This window comes from Cebidichthys violaceus, unplaced genomic scaffold, assembly GCF_023349555.1.
Source record: "Cebidichthys violaceus isolate CVI_PGR_0920_01 unplaced genomic scaffold, fCebVio1.0.p SCAF_12, whole genome shotgun sequence".
Classification (NCBI taxonomy): Eukaryota; Metazoa; Chordata; class Actinopteri; order Perciformes; family Stichaeidae; genus Cebidichthys; species Cebidichthys violaceus.
In genome coordinates, this window is record NW_027176285.1 from 11,154,978 (window position 1) to 11,176,448 (window position 21,471).

The 21,471-nt window shown below is 38.1% G+C and overlaps 1 protein-coding gene across 1 annotated transcript; it reads left to right on the top strand.

Moving 5' to 3' along the window:
* The first annotated feature begins 7,482 nt into the window (after positions 1-7,482).
* cetn3 (centrin 3) lies at positions 7,483-11,308 on the top strand. Its single transcript, XM_068705563.1, has 5 exons — positions 7,483-7,600; positions 8,381-8,516; positions 9,233-9,347; positions 9,443-9,634; positions 10,856-11,308. Exons 1-5 carry the CDS (start codon positions 7,584-7,586, stop codon positions 10,897-10,899), a joined length of 504 nt encoding a protein of 167 aa, XP_068561664.1. The 5' UTR covers positions 7,483-7,583; the 3' UTR covers positions 10,900-11,308.
* Positions 11,309-21,471: the final 10,163 nt, after the last annotated feature.

Genomic DNA, 21,471 nt, shown 5'->3' on the forward strand with positions numbered 1-21,471 from the left:
TCTAAGGGTTTCATTGTGAAGCCACACAGGAGGTTCTACCGGGAACCCTTTTATAGTTCAAGGGTGTCAACTAGAACCCTAAAGAACTGAGGCTGATGTGGTGCTGCTCAATATATCCTTTCAACAATTCTTGATGAATTCTTTTTTCCTAAAAGGGTTCTTTGGATGAAACTGGTTTCTAAATGGAACCCTTAGTCTCACAAAGAGCCCTTGAAAAACCCTTCTTAAAAAAAAGGGTTCTTCAGAAGCAAATGGTTCTGGTAGAACCTTAACCCTTCAGGAAGAACCCGTTTGGAACCCTTATCTCTAAGAGTGTATGATACTGAGCCAAATGGGACGTGTCCCTCCTATGTTGACATAAGTGAGTCTTCAGTGTAATTGGGAACAGTTCCTCGGTGTTGGGTTGGTCTCTGTTCAGAAAGAACCGCATGCTGTTTCACAACACATTCACCAGAGAGTTCATTATCACATTCCGCCTCCATCCATCCATCTCTGCTTGTGTGTGTTTCTGCTTCACTGTCACCTGATTTAGAACGTCGCTCCTCTTTATTTTATCTGTTGTTTTTTGCAGCACAAAGGCTCATTACAGTAACAGACTGTTGGAGACGGACTGGGCACAGAGCCAGATGTCAAACAGTTTGGTCTCACAGCTTCTCCGGGTTATCGAGGACGTAACTAAAACATCTTATGAAAGATTTTAAATTACAAACAGTAAATTATCCTGTAATCTCTCAGTTTTCCTCTGGAGACTTTGGCAGTATTGTGTAACAGACTTAAAAGTCAAAGTGATGAAATTGCAGTAAACTGTTTTACTATTATATCTGATGTTTCTGGATTAATATTACTGCTGCATTAATATGTTGCATTGTAACTCCTTTATAACCTGTTGGCTATAGTTTAAGGAGTGAATTGTTGGCGTTGTATTTGTTTTTGGGTGTCAACTATCTACTTACTGTTGAGTTTAGACCTCCAGCTGTTCCTCTCATTACATATAAAGTACACGACTGCTTTGATGTAACTCGTCATATGTGGGATGCTTCTCCGTACCAAAGTGCCGTAAAGCTGAGATAATAACCGCGCTGTCTGTAAATCAAACGCAATCTGAGCTAAAAGCTGCACAATGGAACAATGGATCAAATGACTATTTGTAATGTGAAATAATGACGAACAAACCAACTCTGCAGCTCCCCTCAGCTCTACGGAGCATTTTAGGGTTTTTTAGCTAAACTTCACTGTTCTGGTTCACTTTTACTGCCCTCATGGTGTCGTTTTCAGAAACAAAGCTGTTAAAAGCCACTGAACACTACCAACAGCAAACAGCAGACAGAATCAGTTAGAGAACGCAGTGGAACATTTAGCAGGTAAAGAGGTGGTGGAGACCAAAAACGGAGCTAAAAGAGAGAGAATGTTGGACTTATTATCACATGAGTTGATAATATGTCAGTGTTGCGTTTACAGCGTGTTTCTGCTGCCTCCCAGTGGCCATACGATGAATCTGTGCAGCTTTAAACCTGCTACAAGAGACTTGATTGAAGCAATGACATTTTAGAAATTGAAGGAAAAATTCTTGAAACTAAACACTTAAGATCATTTACTTGTTTGCGTCTTGTATCACATGTATCACACTTACAGTACCTCTTGTCCGTCGAAAACAAAGGAGGAAGTCAGGTAGCGTTGTTAAAGACTATAAATCAATAGGGCAGTTGAAAACAAAGCATTTGTGTATTTAAATGCAGGTCGATTTTATATTTACGGCAACAACTGTGGCAGTAGGTATAATGTTTTTCTGGTTGTCCATCCGTCACATATCCGATATCTCAGGAACACCTGGACCAAATGTCTTCAAATTTGGCACACCTGTACACTAGGACTCAAAGATGAAGTGACTAGAACAAAACATGTTTTTAGCAGTAATTTAAGACGTAAGACTTCATACTCTAATTATGACAATTTCACAGAAATGTGTAATAGAGTAGTGTTGAGACGTTGTACAGACATGGATGTTCACTGCAACTTAACTGGTTGTTGAGGTAAGTTTTTAATCTATGAAGTAGTCTATTTTAAGTCTAGATTATTCAACTCACAAAAAATATATCATTCTGTAGTGAAGACTGTGTTTTTAATCAAAGAAACCTGCACTATTGTTCCTCTCTTGCTGAGTTTTACAGTCACTAAGCGTCAAAACTCAAGTTACCTTTATACAACTTTAAGAATATAATGCAAAAGCTGCTTGATAATAAATGGGATGCATTCATCAGGATGCGGTGAATCTGCAGCTTTCCGGGTCGTAAAAGCCCAAAACCAGCCTCCTGCACTTCTCCCGCCCACTCTGCTAAAGACGACTCCATTAATGGCTCCATCGTCTCGGTCAGCGAGCTTTACAGCAGAAGGTTAAAGTAATAAAGAGTTGAAAAGGTCAGCGATTACACTGTCAGCTGAACAAGAGCTTCCTCTGAGGGAATAAATCTAGTCGGGAACTTAATGAGCTTTAGAATAAACTGTTGTCACGTGATGGACCTGAGAGAGCTCTGACTGGTCTGTTATGTTGCACTGCCTGGACAACAATATGATGTGGACACTCAAACATTCCACCTGTTCATTAAAGACATTTGTGTATCTGAATGATGAGTTACTTCTGGTTTATCTAGAGGCCGAAGATCTTCAGAGTCAGCTCGTGTGATTTGGATGAAGTGGAAAGTGAGTCCCGTTTTCTTGAACCATCAAACACAGGAATGTCTTTTCTCTAAAGAAAAGAAGACACGATCCGTCCATCCATCGTCTTCTGCTTATCCAGAGCCGGGTCGCAGAGGTTTATGAGGGTATTCCAGACGTTCCCTCTACCCACCAACGTTTTCCATCTCGTCCTGATAAACCCTCAGGCTTTTCCAGGCCAGACCAGATATATATATATATATATATATATATATATATATATATATATATATATATATATATATATATATATATATATATATAATCCCTATAGCGTGTTTTGGGTCTTCCCCGAACCTCTTACCAGTTTGACGCGCCTGGAAAACTTCTAGAGGGAGGAGGATCCTGATCAGATGTTGAACCACCTTTCAATTTACCCTCACTGGTGAACAAGACCACGAGATACTTCAACTCTCTCTTTTGAGGCGACTCCTCTGGTTGTATAGAAGACTTCTCTCTTGATTTATTATCTCAGTAAACATTGTAAACATGAGTTTATGGTCTCACTCTCTCGTTTCAAGTATTCTTCAATACAGCATGATGTTCATTTAGTAAATTATGTTCACTGGCTGCAAAAAAACAAGATGGCGACGGCCGTATTCCAAGATGGTGAGGCGAAATCGCTGAACTCAAGGCTTCATAACATCAGTCCACAAACCAATGAGTGGTGTCACGATGAATACGTCCTCTTCTTGTATACAGGCTGTGCTCCCAACCTAAAGGGGACAATCCACCGTTTTCCGGCAGAGAACCATGAACTAAGACTCGGAAGTACCGACTCTCATCTCGACTGCTTCACACTCTGCTGCGTCCTGAAGGAACCAACAGAACCACATCATCTGCAAAGAGATGTTTGGAGGTCATGATAAATTATTTAATTTGTATTTATTGTGAGAAATAGAAATGTTTCTGTGAGTGATTTGTGACTTTTTAAAACATGTTTTTGATGAGGACTCTGGTCCTGGCCTGTATGAATTCTGGGCGTCTTGTATGCTCATGCGGGCTTTCCGTAGTAAAACGCATGACACAGTTTGATTCACAAAACCACGTGCATTAATAAAAATGGCCTCCACTCTTCTGGTTTCAGACTTTCCATCTGATGTTGGAACTTGGCTGCAGATTTGTTCTCATTCACCCACCAGAACGTTCAGGCGTCATCATATCTGTTGAATCTCTTCTCACAGAGTCAGGGATGTTGTAATATACTCAGACGACTGTAATAATTGAAACAAAAACACGTAGTTAGGTTCAGGAAAAACATCATTGTTGGGCTTAAAATGAGTACGTAAAACAAGTAAAACACGTCACATAACTTCACAATAACTTCACAACACTTTGGGACACAAACACGTAAACCTTTCTTTTAGTTGTTGTGTTCTTTGTCGTTCAGCGTCTCACATAAAGAAGTCAAATCTGAATCTGAGCTGCAGAGGTGAACAGGCCGACCGTGTGCAGGCCGAGGGGACAGGGGGGTCTTTGTGCTGGTTCAGGGTGGGGTTCAGGTTTTAATGACACATATATGCCAAACACTGAGACTTTGACATGCTGCAGCCCCCCCCCCCGACTCGTAGTGAGCTCCATTCACAATTCAAGGTTTACAAGTTTATTGTTCACATCTTTGATTTTTACTCTCTTTCTATTAAAAAATGTACAAATCTTGAGAAAATTTGTATTGAAAACTTCAATTGACTCTAATAAAACTGTAATAAAACAGTTAAGAAATGTATTTAAATTTAAAATATGTTTGTTGTTTCATTCCATGTGAAAACAATCTGCACTTATGATGCAACAAATTCATACATTTTATTGTTCAAATGACAAAACCACCATAATGTCACATTTAAATGTCTTGTTTTCTGTTTTAATTGAGTTCATGTTTTAGTTTTTTGTATCTTAAACAAGCCTTAACTCTTTACTGCTGTTACTCAGTAAAGAGAAGAAGGAATCGTTTTTATCTAAAAATGACTCAATGTTCATTTTAAAAACTTTCCATAAGATCCACGTTTACAGGTTTGATCTTAAAAGCTGAATTGTAATCCGTCTTTGAAGAGCTGAACAACGCAGGCTTGTGTTCATAACCATCGATACTTAAATGAAGCTAACTCATTTATCCACGTCTGCAGCTCAGACCTCCTGCAGGGTCCTGATCTGGGACTTCAGTAGACCTCCTTTAAGTGGACTGAATCAGACTCTGTTCCGAGTCCAAACAGAAGCTGCTTTCTGAGTCTACGCCAATGCACGCTCACATGTGGCGTCCTCAAAAAAAGCTGCCTCTGTGCAGCTGGCTGATAAAGTAAATACACTCTCATTACCCCCACCCCTGCCGCCACGTTCACCTCGCCAACAAGACGTGAGTTCAAGGCCAGAGTTGAAACAGCGTCTGTCTGAAGGAGTTCAAACACAGGACAGCAGCAAAGAGTCTGACCTCACATGTACTTTTAAATCCTAGCAACTCGTCTTTAACACACTTCTCTCAACATCTGTTGGATGAACATCTAGTTAACTAAGATGAGACCTCGTGCAGCACGTTGTCTTCCATGAGTCCGTTGCATCTCCTTCCTCGTTTGCATGTTTACACTGAATGATGCACAGCAACGCACACGTTTAAGACATTGACGGAAAATTATTTGTTACAAACTTAATTCATGAACTGAACAGTAACGTTCCTTAAAACGAGACACTCAAGGTAGAAATACACATTTTATGTTTATTTCACTACTTGTCTGTTTGCGTCTGTAGATTTCTCCTAAATTCACAAAATGTTACACAAAATGACTACAAAGAGAAACAAAATGACGACAGAGACACAAAACAATCACAAAACAACTACAAAGAGACACACAACTACACAAAGACTCACAAAGTGACTACAAAGAGATACAACGTGACTACAAAGAGACACAAAGTGACTACAAATAGACAGAAAGCATCCACAAAGAGACACAAAGACACACAAAACAAACAAAAATAGAAAGTAATCATCCAAAAGAGATATGGAACAACCACAAAGACACACAAAACAACCACAAAGATGCTTGCAAAGAACTACAAAAAAGGCAGAACAACTACAGAGAAAAATAACTAAAGAAAGACACAAAACTACAACAAAAAGAGTCCAAACAACTACTCTGTGTAGATGTGGTGGGGCCTTTTAGGGCCGCGTTGTCTCATAATCCGCCCATGAGAAGAAATAGTCCACATTAATGAGGACGACCGTGAGCTCTGTGGATTAAAAATATCTCAGAGACAGACGTCTCAACATCTGGACAAATAGAAGCTGTTCTCATCTTCTAAAACAAATACTGATTTTATTTAAGTAAGATAGAGAGCAGCAGAGAAGGTGAAACGTTAAATGAGGTGACGTCATCATTGAGTTTTGTTGTGCGTATTTAGAAATGAGTAGCGAGAGAGAGGAAGAGTGGAGGAGGAAGACGAGCTCCAGTGACTCTCGGCCTCTATCATCAGAGACCACATGTGAGACAGGAGACGCTCTGAGATTAGAACAGATCCTGGACTTTACTTCAGTGAGGCTGCTGGTGACAACGCTCTGTGGGAAACACACGATAAGTGGTGAAAAGGATGTCGTGGGTCAACAAGGGACGGAAGAGTCTGAAGAGTTGATGTGGATGGGAAGGATTAGACAACTGCTCTGGAAAAAAGGCTTTTTCAGATATATATTGCAGTCATCTAATGGAGGATTTATCCACAGGATGTGTGAGGAAACACAGACATCTTCAATAAATACTGAAGCCAAAAATCACACATTTGATATTATGAGAGTTGCACTAAATATGATAAACACAAAGGAACAAGATACACAAATCCAGTATTTATTTATTATATATATGTAAATCTGCTTATAACCATTATCGTCATTATTGCCAATCATTTTCTGAATTTAATTGATTAATCTGTTGGTCGTCATATTGTCAGAAAATAGTGAACGAGCCAATGAGGGTTCAGTCATGCTAGCAGCATTCAGCTAAAGGCTAGCATCAGCAAGCTAACATGCTAATGTTAATCAGGAATGATGTTTATCATGTTACACATCTTAGTTTAGAGTTAGTTAGCTTAATGTTAGCTCTCCCCCTCTATCTGCCCTTCTATCTCCCCCTCCGCCTCTGTCTCCCCCTCAATCTCCCCCTTTATCTGCCGCTTTCCTCCCTCTTTCTCCCCCTCTATCTCCCCTTTTTTTCTGCCTCAATCTCCCCCTTTATCTGCCTCTTTCTCCCCTTTCCCCCCCTCTATCTGCCTCTATCTCCCATCTTTCCCCTCATCTATCTGCCTCTATCTCTCTCTCTTTCCCCACCTCTATGTGCCTCTATCTCTCCCTCTTTCTGCCTCTATCTCCCCCTTTGTCTCCTCATCTATCTGCCTCTATCTCCCATCTTTCCCCTCATCTATCTGCCTCTATCTCTCTCTCTTTCCCCACCTCTATGTGCCTCTATCTCTCCCTCTTTCTGCCTCTATCTCCCCCTTTTTCTCCTCATCTATCTGCCTCTATCTTCCCCTCTTTCTCCTCATCTATCTCCCCCACTTCCTCCCCCTCTACACTGTAGTATTACCACTTTGTATCTGAGTACTCCTGTAATAATTAACCTCTGAATGATGGACTTCCTGCACCAGGTGGCAGTAGCTCAACCCTAAGGATTCCATTTGCCTTTAAACGTCAAAGAAGAAGAAGAGGAACGAACAGCTCTGACGCGGACCAATCACAGATCACCATATGGCTGCTTAGTGACCAGCGACCAATAGGAAGCTTCTCCTGGAGCGCGGCTCTATTTGTTGTGGTGTTGCAGTCAGTGATATCCGTGTATTTATCGATAATAACGTGTTGTTTTATCGCTTTAACGTTTTTAAATCCTCCCGGAATGAGTCTGTCCATAAGGTAACATTCTCCTTCTCCGTTGCTACTGTTCATTTATTCAACACAGTTCATTTTAACGTGGCAGAGTTTAGCTCCGAGACGTTAGCTGGCGTTAGCATGTTTAGCTTTCCTCCTCCGTGTTAACGGTACATGATGCTAATGAGCTAGCAAGCTACTTCTGTAGCTTCCTAATTTTCCTTCTCACTGTTTTGTTAACTGTCACATTTGCTAGTTGGAATTTCAAGTTCCCCCTCTATCTGCCTCTATCTCCCCTCTTTCTCCCCCTCTATCTCCCTCTTTCGCTCCCTCTTTATGCCTCTGTCTCTCTCTCTTTCTCCCCTCTATCTGCCTCACTGTGATTTCGGTGTACAAAAATGTGTGAAACTAGAGGACTACCTTCATGAAAAGATAACTTATTGACAGGAGTAGTATTAGTAGTCAGGCAGACATATACACTATAAAACCAAACAACTTCACAGTACTCAATGTTAGAGTAAACTGATTACCTAAGAATATTAAAGTAGATATTAAGTTAAATATTATATATTCAGTTAACTAAATTTGTTTAATTTCTCTGAACTTAAATATATTATTTCTATTTTTCCATATAAATAAATATACAAACACAGTTTGTTGTATCACAGCGATCTTAAAAACACATCTTAATACTATGGAGGCTCCATCTTTGGTATCAGCTGCTATACGTATTTGTTAAAGTATAATACAAACGTGTGTAGTGGGAATATATTTATAGATTTCTCACAGAATTTGGTGAAACTCTGTCGTCTGTGTGTTTTCCAGAACTGAGCTTCCTGCAGACAAAACAAAGCGCAGGAAGAGGAGAGAGCTCAGCGAGGACCAGAAGCATGAGATCAAAGAAGCCTTTGAGCTGTTCGACACCGACAAAGATAAAGAGATAGATTACCACGAGCTGAAGGTGAGTCATCAGGGACAGCAATGGTATACTATCAAACACTAACATAAACGTGACAAAGTACGCACTTTAAACAAGTGTACATACAAGTGTGCAATGTGGATGTAGTTATAAGTTAAACGATAGAAAGATGAAGTTACAGAGAAGAAGAGTTTTATCGCCGCTCTTGTTTCAGGTGGAGAAACCAAAAGTTTATTCTTAAAGAAGTGATGAAGATATATATCACAATAAAGCATGTTATACAATAAAAAAGTATATTTTTGTGTTCTCCTGTGTGACTTGAGTATCTAACAAATAAAAAGTGTTTTTTCATTAAATTAAAATGTTAGTGCAAAATGAACATTAACAGTTTTAAGGGAAATTATATAGAAAAAATACATAAATATTTCCGGCTGTTGACTGATTATGTTATGAGATTAAGATCATTTATTTAATCACAGCAAGCAGAATTCTTCTCAATTCTTTTGAGGGATTTTTGTTACAATGTGTTTGTTATTTTATTTAACACAATATCTCGATATATGATTTCATCTCGATGTAATTCCACTGAAGGATGATAAATTATAATATTGAATTATCGCCATAAACAGCTAATCATCAACTCATGATATCAATAACCTGGTTAATATGTGTTCCATGTAAACAAGATCAAAACCAGGACACTAAACATGATGCTCATTGATTATGTTTATGATTAATCTGTTTAAATATCCCTCAAGGTGGCGATGCGTGCGCTCGGCTTTGAAGTGAAGAAGGTGGATGTTTTAAAGATTCTCAAAGACTATGACAGAGAAGGAAATGGAAAAATATCATTTGAGGATTTCAATGAAGTCGGTAAGTTTTTTTTTTTTTTTTTTTTTTTTTTCCTTCTGTGTCTCTTCGGTTTTGTCAGCGACTCCTTAAAAATATGTCGGCGTGTTTCTCCGCAGTGACCGACCGCATCCTGGAGCGAGACCCGAAGGAGGAGATCACGAAGGCCTTCAAGCTGTTCGACGACGACGAGTCCGGAAAGATCAGCCTGAGGAACCTGAGACGAGTCGCTCGAGAACTCGGAGAGAACGTCAGCGACGAGGAGCTGCGCAGCATGATCGACGAGTTTGACGCCGATGGAGACGGAGAAAGTGAGTAGAGTAACGGTGTTGTATTAGTACTACGAGTAGTACACTGTGTATAAGAAGTGGACCTAGTAGTCGTGGTTTTGAAGCCTCGAATTCTGAGTTTTGGCCATCGCCATGTTGGTTTTTTTTGCAACCAGTGAACAGGAAGTGACCATATCTGGACTGAGGAGGAGTGATGTAGAGACGCCGTATATGTCTCTGGTAGAGACCTGTCAATCACTGTGTAGCCCCGCCCCTAAAGTATACCCTGCTTTATGGTCTGTTTGACTCTAAATGGACCATAATGTACTAAATGAACATCATGCTGTATTGAAGAAGACTTGAAACTAGAGATTGAGACCATAAACTCATGTTTACAATGTTTACTGAGGTAATAAATCAAGAGAGAAGTAGAGTCATTTTCTCATAAACTTCTATACAACCAGAGGAGTCGCCCCCTGATGGACACTAGAGAGAATGCAGCTTTAACACATGAAGTTTTGGAGAACTTTATAGAACTGAAGGTTACTTCCTGATATTACAGTATAAACAGTTTTTCACAGCATTTCGGCTCCATAACAATTGAGCCAAAAGATCTGTACCGCCCTCTGGTGGCTGTTTAGTTTTCAATGAGCGGAGCATTTTAAACATATATATTCTTTAAATAGTCTGTGAACTGTGTGAAAACAGTGTTTGTTTATAAAAACAAAACATTTAAATGCAGTATATGTGTGTGTGTGTGTGTATATATGTGTGTGTGTATATATATATATATATATATATATATATATATATATATATATATATATATACACATACATACATACATACATACATACATACATACATATGTATATATATACATATATAAATAATGATCATCGTCCACTTGAAATTGTAACTGCATGCTCACACATGCAACTATTTAGATCTAAGCCTGGAGGCCTGAATGGATTCATCCATAGAGATGTTTTTCAGAATGTGAGTGTTTGCTGGTTCTCTTTGTCTTGTGTGATAGTAAACTGAATATATTTGGGATATTTAAGACATTTGAAGACGTCACTGTGACATTATTTACTATTTTCTGACGTTTTATAGATTTTAAAATGAACCGTTTAACCGACAAAATAACCTGCAGATGAATTAATAATGACAATAAATAAAATCTGTAGTGTGTATTAGTGACACGTCCTAGAAGTATACTTAAAATTAGCTTTAATGTAAAGTTTCTGAACTTGTTTCCAGTAAACCAGGAGGAGTTCCTCTCCATCATGACCGGAGACTCCTGACGAGACGTTTGGTCCGTTTGTTCGTCCTCGTCGTGAGAACGTTTGTGAGTGAAGGTGAACGAGTGTCGGCTTCCTCCCGAGGCTCTGATGTGGACTAGAAGACTAGAAGGACTCGCTGTGGTTTATACTAGACTCATTCCACATGAAAGTAAAGACTGTTGTTGATATTAAGTCGCTCTGCAGTTCAAATTCACTCCAAAGTGTTGTTGGCTTTTATGTGATTCTGTCTTCATATAAAGGTGGAGAATATTTCAGACTTGATGAAGATGATGATGTTAGTATTTATATTTCACTGGAGGAAGAGTGAGTCATCCTAACAAACATCTCAGACTGTAGAGGAGCGTTTACACAACGGGAATGTTTGAATGTGATATTTATTTTGTACAAAAATAAATCGGTTTACCAGCAAGTCTTTTCTTTACACTTTATTTATTTATATTTTTAGTTCCACCACGAAAAAACCCTCTTCAATCCCAAAAGTCATGTTCCCCTGAGGATGAATCATAGTCACTTTGGTGATCCTCTGATCCTTCTTTCTTTACAGACATTTAACATGTAACATGTTTTTGTACTTGTATTGTCTCTTTTGTTTTTTCTTATGTCGTTTTATAGTTGTTTTTTATGTATTTGTGGTCTTTGTGGGACTCTTTGAAGTTGTTTTGTGTTTCTTTGTGGTCGTGATGCGTTTCTTTGTAGTTCTTCTGCCTCTCTTTGGTTGTTTTGCGTGTATTCGTGGTTGTTGTTGAAGCCTTAAAATAAGACTATATCTAAAGCATAGTGATGATAAATGGATTTATTCCTCAGGACTGCAGTTCTTTACCCGACCAGCAGAGAGAGACACTCACTCATGACTCCTCTTACAGCCTGAATGTACATGTGTCATGATGACACGGAACAGCTGATCACAAACTCTCTCTCACTGGTATAAACTGAGAGTGTTTTGTAAAGATTTATTATTGAGTTAAAACGTTTGGAGTGATTTAAAGAAGCAGCCGTAACATCAACAAATGATGTAACCATCAAATGATTAAAGGGAAATGTTTCACTCAGATAGCTGATGTTTTAAAACCACAAATCTAACAAAGAGAACACAGAGCAATCCCAGATGATGAAGAAGAAGATGAAGATGCATGTGTTGGTCCTGACCACTAAACCCTTCTGGGCGGATCCTCTGAGCTCCCTGTTATTTGCCTCCCCACAGACCGTAACACGTTGATTTAGATGAAGCTCTCTGGTCTGGAGCTGCTCGGGTGAAGTCATCGCTCGACGTGATGAAGAGGACGGTGGTTAGCTCACCATGTTTGCTTTGGTAATGACTCGAGCCAATCACTCACTGACGGAGGAGACGACTCGCTGCTTCTTCTCCTGCGTAGAGGAGGTTTGAAGATTGTGAAGAAGGCGAAGGAAAGTGATTCGTGCTGCATTAATATGTGTGTAGCATGTTCACTCCTTTATACCCTGGTTAGTTTAATCTGCATCAAAGCATCATATTCTATAAGATCATCACATGTTACATATGAAGTACAACATATACCTCTGAGATGTAGTACAGTAAAAAGTACAATATGTACCTCTGAGGTGTAGTACAGTAAAAAGTACAATATTTACCTCTGAGATCTAGTACAGTAAAAAGTACAATATGTACATCTGAGAAATTGAAATGAAAATGAAATGAAATTGTATTTATTGTCATATACATTTTTTACACATATATGAAATTTAGCCTCTGCTTTTAACCCATCACCAAATTATTGGGAGCAGTGGGCTGCTGAGAAGCACCCAGGGAGCAATTAGGGGTTCAGTGTTTTGCTCAGGGATACTTCGACACAGGACACGTCCCAGGCAAGGATCGAACCGTCGATGTAGTACAGTAAAAAGTACAAATGAAGTGGAGTGTGTGTGTGTGTGTGTGTGTGTGTGTGTGTGTGTGTGTGTGTGTGTGTGTGAAGGTCGACGTTGATTATCAGGACCTGGATCTGGTCTGGGCTCCTGGCTTCAGGACTTGCCCTTGCTCTCTGTTAACATGCTCAGCTGTCTTCTAGTCCGGAGCGACTCTCCAGAAATAAACGCTCTCACTTCCTCCCCAGTTACAGCCTCCACGTCGCCCCCCTGTGGTCGTCTCCAGCCGGACGGCGTCTGTGTTTTGCTGGTAATCGTCCGTGTTGATGGGACTTCTATAAATACATCCGTCTGGTGGAGCTCCGTGCTGCTCTACGGTCAATTTGATTAGCCGAGGTTCCACATTTAGACGATGAGAGAACTTTGATGTTTTACACTGATGTACTTTTCACTTTGAGGATTCTGTTTACTTCTCCTAATTACTTTAACAGCAGTCCGTGTAGGAACGATTGAGAAAGAAGTACTCCGATCTTTTACTTAGAGAAATACTTCACCCCCAAAATGACCATTTATAATGAAGAAAACTTTCTTTCATTCCTCCACGATGGACGTAGTATAGATGAATGGAAGTAAATGGCAACATGTTATCAAACTCTCACACAACTGGTGCAGTTTAATCAGGAAGTAACCTCAAGTTCTCAAAATGTGTTAAAGCTGCATTCTCTCTAGTGTCCATCAGGGGGCGACTCCTCTGGTTGTATAGAAGTCTATGAGAAAATGACTCTACTTCTCTCTTGATTTATTACCTCAGTAAACATTGTAAACATGAGTTTATGGTCTCAATCTCTAGTTTCAAGTCTTCTTCAATACAGCATGATGTTCATTTAGTAAATTATGGTCCATTTAGAGTCAAACAGATCATAAAGCAGGGTATGCTTTAGGGGCGGGTCTACGCAGTGATTGACAGGTCTCTACCAGAGACGTATACGGTGTCTCTACGTCACTCCTCCTCAGTCCAGATATGGTCACTTCCTGTTCACTGGTTGCGAAAAACCAAGATGGCGACGACCAAAACGGCCGAACTCAAGGCTTCAAAACATCAATAAACCAACGAGAGACATCAAGAAGAAAACACAGGGTGAGTAACTGTATTCCTTTCAGTAAAAGAAGTAGTACTACAGTGTAGAAATACACTGCATTCCAAGATTTACTCAAGTAAAAGTACAAAGGTTTTAGCATCAAAATATACTTAAAGGACTAAAAGTTAAAGTACTCACTCGATATGTATGTTTTTTCTTTTCTATCTTTTTGTTGTTCTTTTGTAGCAAAATGAGCTAATGAGAATATGTTGATGTTATGACTATATAATAATAGAGCTCATTTAATGACTATATATTTACAGAAATACATCATCATTTATTAGTTGATTATATTTTGTATTAATAATTTGAAACTGCAAATTAACTTTAGTTATTGAATAAATATATTGCAGCGAAAAGTACAATATTTACCGTTGAGATGTAGTAGAGTATGAAGTAGCGTAAAATGTGCATACTCAAATAAAGTACCTCAAGCTTGTACTTGTGAGGAGTTTTTTCACATTACAAACCTTTGAAGTATTTACATGTTTTTGTACTGTGAACAGAGTCAGTGCTCGTGAGCTGCTGTTTGCTCAGAGAGCTCCTTTAAAGTGTCTCTTTGGTAACCAGAGTCACCGAGCGGCTCTGAGTCCACCTGTCCGTCATTAGGCCGACCATGTGACAACACTTACCCTCAGACAAGGGAACATGGGGGGGGGGGGGCTGTTTACTGGCTGGTTTGGTCAGATCTGTGATGGCATGTTGCTCCTTTAACCCTCTGAGCCTCAAAACCAGCCGGCGGGATGGAAAAGCATGTTTTCTTTAAACAATCAGATTATCATCTTTCAGGCGGTCCTTGAACACATCATGTGTGACGAACACCTCCGCCAAAATAAGCAACTGAAACTAAGCTTAAAATTGTGATATTTCATCATAAACATTTTATTCTACATGTTCTCATTTAAAATCTCTCCACAAATAAAGCGTTTACTTTAAATTGTGTAAAAACATTAAATTGTGAGCTCCTTAGTGAAACTATGAAGTCATGATTGATTCATCTGAGACCAACAGTCATGTGACAACAAATCAGAGAAACTTTGACTGAACTTCAGGAAGTGAACACAGAGCAGAGAGGAGAGGAGAGGAGAGGAGAGAGGAGAGGAGAGGAGAGGCTGGAGACATGTCAATAGTTTCATATTTAAAACACGTAGAGCCTTTTTTCCTACATTGGTAACACTTGTGGACACTTGGAAACATGTTGTATATATATAGATTCCAGTGTTTGCCAACTGATTCATTTAAATTGAAGACATGTTCTAGTTCTCTCTACTTCTAGTCATGATGGTTCTGTTTCTATCGAGGAGCAGGACTTTTATTTTGTAGGTTTCTGTTAAAATGAGGAAAGTGAGCGAGATGATCGTGGTCGCAGTCGGAGGAAGATGTCAGCGTTCAGGATGTTTACGAGGTGCGTCAGCTGAGACTGTGACACCAGTGTCCAGGTGTGGGGGGGGGGACCTGTGACCTCGGCCTCCGACCACAGTGAGAGGAGCGAGGTCGTTAAACGGTCGGCACCTTCAGTGGCTGTTTTGAATTTCATGTGAACATTTTCAAGTTCTAGATTGTATTTATTCATTACTCTCTTCGTAGGTGTGTTAGAGCTGAACGGATTAGTTGATGAATTGATTAGTTGATCAATAGAAAGTTAATCAACAATGTTTTGAAAAGTGTTTTTTTATGTTTCCCATAAATTCCCTTAAACTCACCTCAAACAAAAACAACTGAAATAGTCAAATCAAAAAGTCAACAATGTAAAATTAACAAAACAAAAACATCATGGAAGCAGTTCTTTGTTGTAACCTTTTACATTGTATTACTCTAAAGAAGTAAATACAACTTTTAACATATATATTTTTACTATTGATTATTTGAAAGTCATTTTTTAAGCAAAAACAACAAAACTTTAACTGTTTTTTGCTCCTTAAATGTGAATATTTTCTGGCTTAATTATTCTTTTAATTGAATTACATTTTTGAATGCATCACTTTGAACTCTGACAAATTGTTAATTCATCTTTAAAAGACTTTAAATACATTTTTCCGTTTGTTTTGCTAAAAGTGCTGAAATATTAACAAGTTCCTTTTTCTTAAATGTGAATATATTCTGGTTAAATTCGTCCTCTTTGAAAAATAAACTGAATCTATTTTGGATATTTTAAACAACTAATCATGAAAATAATTAATAGCTGCAGCTCTGTGATGCACATTATAGCTGAACAAAATTGTTAATTCATGATTTTGTCAATCTGTTCATTGTATTCATCAATTATTAAACAAAATACCAAATATTTAGTGGTTCCAGTATCTCTAATGGGAGGATTTGCTGCTTTATTCTTTTTTTTATTATTATTAAAAACAAAACATTTAGGGTTTTCAGGGCTCTGGAACTTTATAGACTAACGGATTAATCGTTAATCATTAATCAATAATTGTTGCAGCGTTAAATTCAAAATGTTAGGGTTTTATTGGTCACATGTTCTTGCAATGTGTAGTGACATACAGGTTTAGCTTAACAGGTTCTATAAAGACTAATAATTAGAAAATGATGAAAAATATATGTGATTAAAAATGCCAAACTGAATATTTTCCCATTAAATATACAATTACATACAAAAACAAGTTTTATCATAAAGAGATGCAGGAAACCACTAGTAACGTTTACTTTATAGTATATCTTCTTGTTTAGTTTACTTCAAACTTTGTTCAGCTCTTTCAACAAACAGGTAAACATTATAACACAATAAGAGTTTTTCTTTTAATAAACGGTGACATGGATTGTCTCATGTTCAATAACAGGAATGGTAAACTGGAGCAGAGCGGACACAGACTTGAGGAGGGAATGCCTCCAGACGTGCTGTGGATCGTGGACTATGCTGGACAGTTGGGTGAGGATGGATTGGTTTACACTCGCTCATGGCTTTCACAGTAACTTTATCTCCTGACAGCCCGACTTCAGCCGACCCTCACTGTACTCACCACACACTCAGGGACGGCCTTCGTACGACAAAATGCAAATATCACTCTTTTATGATTTAGTCAAGCAGTGGAGGAGGAAGTATTCAGATCTTTTACTTAAGTACTAATACAACAATGAATAAAATACCAGTGTAATAAAGTAAAAGTACTGTTCCTTCAACAGTAAAATGTAGTTAAAGTATCATATATTCTATCATAAGATTATGACTCAAGCATTAATGTAAAAGCAGGATTTTACTGTTGTTGAGCTGAATAATTACTACTAGTACGTTAACATAAAAATGTTTGCTAATGTGTACCCTTACATTCAAATTATTAACATAAGTATTACATTAACTTTTCTAACATTGTTACTAAGTCATTAACACAATTGACAGTAGTACTACTGCTACTACTACTGCTAACAGTATTACTAATACATTAACATTATGACTAATACATTAAACATTATTAACATTTTCACTAATACATTAACATTAATGACATTAACATTATAACTAATACTTTAACATTATTATTAACATGTTTTACAGGAAGTACTTTTACATTAGTTTTCTGTCAAGCAACTCATCATTTCAGTGTTTATTCTATAACAAAACATGTTACTTTATGAATTCTTTGTATGTATAAAAATCGTAGTTTGTAAAGTACCTCAAGCTGTCTTTTAAATGTAGTAGAGTAGAAGTGTGACGTAGAGAAAAGACAAATTAGTATATAAGTACAGTTCTTGAGTTAATGTACATTGAAGTACTTTAATTTTACCTCGTAATGAGCTAGTAGATGAAGAAAAGTGCTTCTAGAAGTTAAGTTGAAGTTGAAGAGAAGTAGAAGAACGTTTGAAAACTTCCGGTTTGATATTTTCCGGATCTTTCTCTGCACACATCTGGTTCTCTTCAGATGGAGCTTATTGCTTCTGTCTCTGCTTGTTTATGTTTCTCCAACACCTCATCCAACTCCTACACTATCTGCCCACACAGACAGCAAGCATGGACGCACACAGGCAAACACAAGTACAGGTCATGCACATTACATGTGGACTCCACACACACACACACACACACACTGGACATACTGTATATACTGTACTTTACTTCCAGGCATCATTTTAGTGAGACTTAAACCCTGAAACGTCAGGTAATTCTTCATCTATAGGACACAGTTTTGTTGTTAAACATTCAAACATTCCCTCTTTTCACATAATGTTAAGTGTGCACAAATACAAAAAACAAACAAGAAATATAAAACAATCTGTGAGATTAGTAATTGAAATATCATCAATAACATTTACATAAATGTCAGAATACTCAGCAGAAGATTATTGTTGAATCAAAAACGTTGTCTTTAATCAGATATTTCTACCTGTGAGCTTTGGACAGTTTGTGAAATAATAAAAAAAAACAATCGTGAGTATTTGTCCCAATTTACACGTTTTATTGAAATTAATGCGTCCACTCAAAGTTGTTTACTTTTACCAATGTCTCAAATCTCAAACCATAATCTTTCCCTTAACCTAACCTAACCAAACCTAAACATTGTGTCAGATCAGCTGGTTTACTTCTGCTCATTAGTGAATACTCGGGCTAATAACATAGACGTATGAACCCTGTTACAGTCTGTAAACAGTGATGTTACACAACAATGGAAGTACGTTAGAGAGCAACAGCTTGTCAAGCCATGAGAGGACATCAACCTCAACAAACTGACATTCTAGATCTGTTAGTCACAGTGACGTGCGGTGAGGTTCGTGTCTGGTGAGGCACTGACTCTATATAAGTCAGATTTACAAATATATGAACCCAATATAGTAGCTTACATCACCATTCAATTGGCAGCTTGCACATTGACTACTGGTTGTTTTTCATATCAGCATTATTTACACACACATAGGTAAGGTACATATTTGATTCCACCGGGAGCGTTTCAGAAGCGGAAAATCGTGAGATTCCGCGATAATCTGTGTAACAACCCCGGATGTATAAAGAGAACAACAAACACATAAAAGGTTACTTTACCTGTCCGACGTTGAATTGCTGTTGATTTAGTCATATTTCCTTGTTTTTTGAGACATTTTTAAGCTTGGATATATAATCTTACATTTTTGTGGTCAAAGCAAAATAGAAGAAGAAGAAAAGTGTAGAAGAAGAGCAACGACAGAACAAGCATGAACCCGACCCGTGGGCTCTCGCTCGCCCTCTTCTTTGAGGCAGAGTAGTGTTTGCCTCTCTGTGCTTTTTCACAGCGGTTTAATGTCAGATCAGCAACACTAAATATGTTCTACACAGACATGAAATACATTACCTATTATATGGAAAGAAAGGACATATAATAAAAGTGTCTACAAATATTACAGTGGTGACAAACAATGAGAAAGCAAAAGGCACACGCTCAACCCAGTTAGTGAGGATTCACAATCTGAGGTCTCGTCGCTGCCTCACCTCACTGTCTCCTCTGTTTGAACAGGACATGCGCTAATTCAGCGATTTTGATTATAAAATTGCTTGAAATGATTGGAATCATACAGAAATTACATTTATAGCACAGATCAGAAGAGAAATATTAATATTTATTTTATTTTAGCATTATTAGTTTTTTACTTGTCATGATGACAGTCTCCCCTGACCGCATGTCCCTGGTGTGTTGTTAGTGAGTGGGTAGAAAACATTAGCAAGTGGCCCAATATTTTGTGTCCAGATATAAACATGTATCTGGTGGAGACATCTCGTATTTAACGTTACACCAGAGAGACATTACGAGTGTATACATGATCCAACTACGTTATCTGTGGTCACAAACAGACCTGGAAGATCTTTTTAGGCTTTTTCTGCTTGGCGAGTAATTTGCATTGAAGTGAATGGGCGCCATCTTTAATAACCTTATTTATATTGCATCTTTTAACGCAAAGACAAACATTATAAGATCCAGAATCAAAGAGGTAAAGCAAGATGGAGCAAGATTGTACATAATACAATACAATACAATCTAATCAAAACCAGTAACTTTCTAACTGGTAAACTAGAAAGGTCTTCAGAAATATGAGCATGACAGTTTTTACTGTATATTCAGAGAGATATCTTTTTTCTCCATTTGCTAAATGTTGAACAGTTAACTGATTCAGATATTGGATTGTAATTGTTTGGATCAATCGCCATCCTTATTACTTCCCTCTGATTGAGAATATGTTAACAAAAGTAAAATTGGGTCTACTGTACTGCATCATTTGAATTCTGAAAGAGGCTTCAGTCACAAGATGGTTGAAGGTTTGTTTCGGCCTCTAAACGGACCAGAACCAGAAGGATTTTCCTGACAGCTTAAATCTGCAATAATTCAATTTTAACCGGCTTCCTGAAGACCGGATGAAGTACAAACAATCACTGTTAGCCTTCTCCGCTCTGTCCCACCTCTCCTCATTTCCTCCCCCCGTTCCTCGAGTCTAAACAGCTCGTTGGAGGTGGGGTGGGGTACATGAACAGCATATTTCTTATTCAGGAGGAGGTCATGGATGGATGCAAACCAACGGTGGGGAAATTAAAACACGTAGATTTAACACACCAGAACATTTCGCACATTCCTTCGAGCCAAAAACACCGACAAACCTGCCGTCCGTCTCCGTCTGTGTGTTGAAGGAGGGAAGTCAAGCTCCACATTTATTTTCAGGAGGAATTATCGTTTACGCTTCGACTGTTTCCTTTAAATCAGCAGATCCTCGCCAACTGAAACTCACTGACCTACAGTTTGTAGCACAGAGGAGACACTTTAACTTATGAATATTTATATATGTATATATATTTATATATATATACATGTGTATATATATATATATATATATATATATATAAATGTATATATAAGATATAATTGGTATATATATATATATCAATTATATCTTTGATTTGGACCAAAGACTGTTATTAAGAAGTGGACGTAGTCGTCATGTTGTTTTTTTGCAACCAGTGAACAGGAAGTGACCATATCTGGACTGAGGAGGAGTGATGTAGAGACGCCGTATACGTCTCTGGTAGAGACCTGTCAATCACTGTGTAGCCCCGCCCCTAAAGCATACCCTGCTTTATGGTCTGTTTGACTCTAAATGGACCATAATTTACTAAATGAACATCATGCTGTATTGAAGAAGACTTGAAACTAGAGATTGAGACCATAAACTCATGTTTACAATGTTTACTGAGGTAATAAATCAAGAGAGAAGTAGAGTCATTTTCTCATAGACTTCTATACAACCAGAGGAGTCGCCCCCTGATGGACAGTAGAGAGAATGCAGCTAAGCTACTTAAAAAACTAGTTTCAGGTGATTCTACACTGCTTAAAACATTGTTATAAATATTATATTCCATTGCTGCCAATTAATCCCCTTAAATGTTACACACTGTTCCTTTAATTTACACTTTCTTTTGCCATTTGTTTTTGTATATTTAGATCACACACAGTTTGATGGAAACCTGACCAATGAGCTCTCCATCCTGCTTGTTGTTGTGTTGTTGTGTCTCTTCAGTGAGTCTCTCACTGTTTGTTTTAGAAATGATTTTAAGATTTTAATGATCACTTTGAAAGCACATATGGGTTTGGCCCCAACACATATAGAGGAAATGTTGACCAGCTCGCAGTCT

Coding starts and splice junctions, on each gene's coding strand:
- cetn3 (XM_068705563.1), top strand. Junction 8,517..9,232: donor TAGATTACCACGAGCTGAAG/GTGAGTCATCAG, acceptor ATATCCCTCAAG/GTGGCGATGCGTGCGCTCGG. Junction 9,635..10,855: donor CGCCGATGGAGACGGAGAAA/GTGAGTAGAGTA, acceptor ACTTGTTTCCAG/TAAACCAGGAGGAGTTCCTC.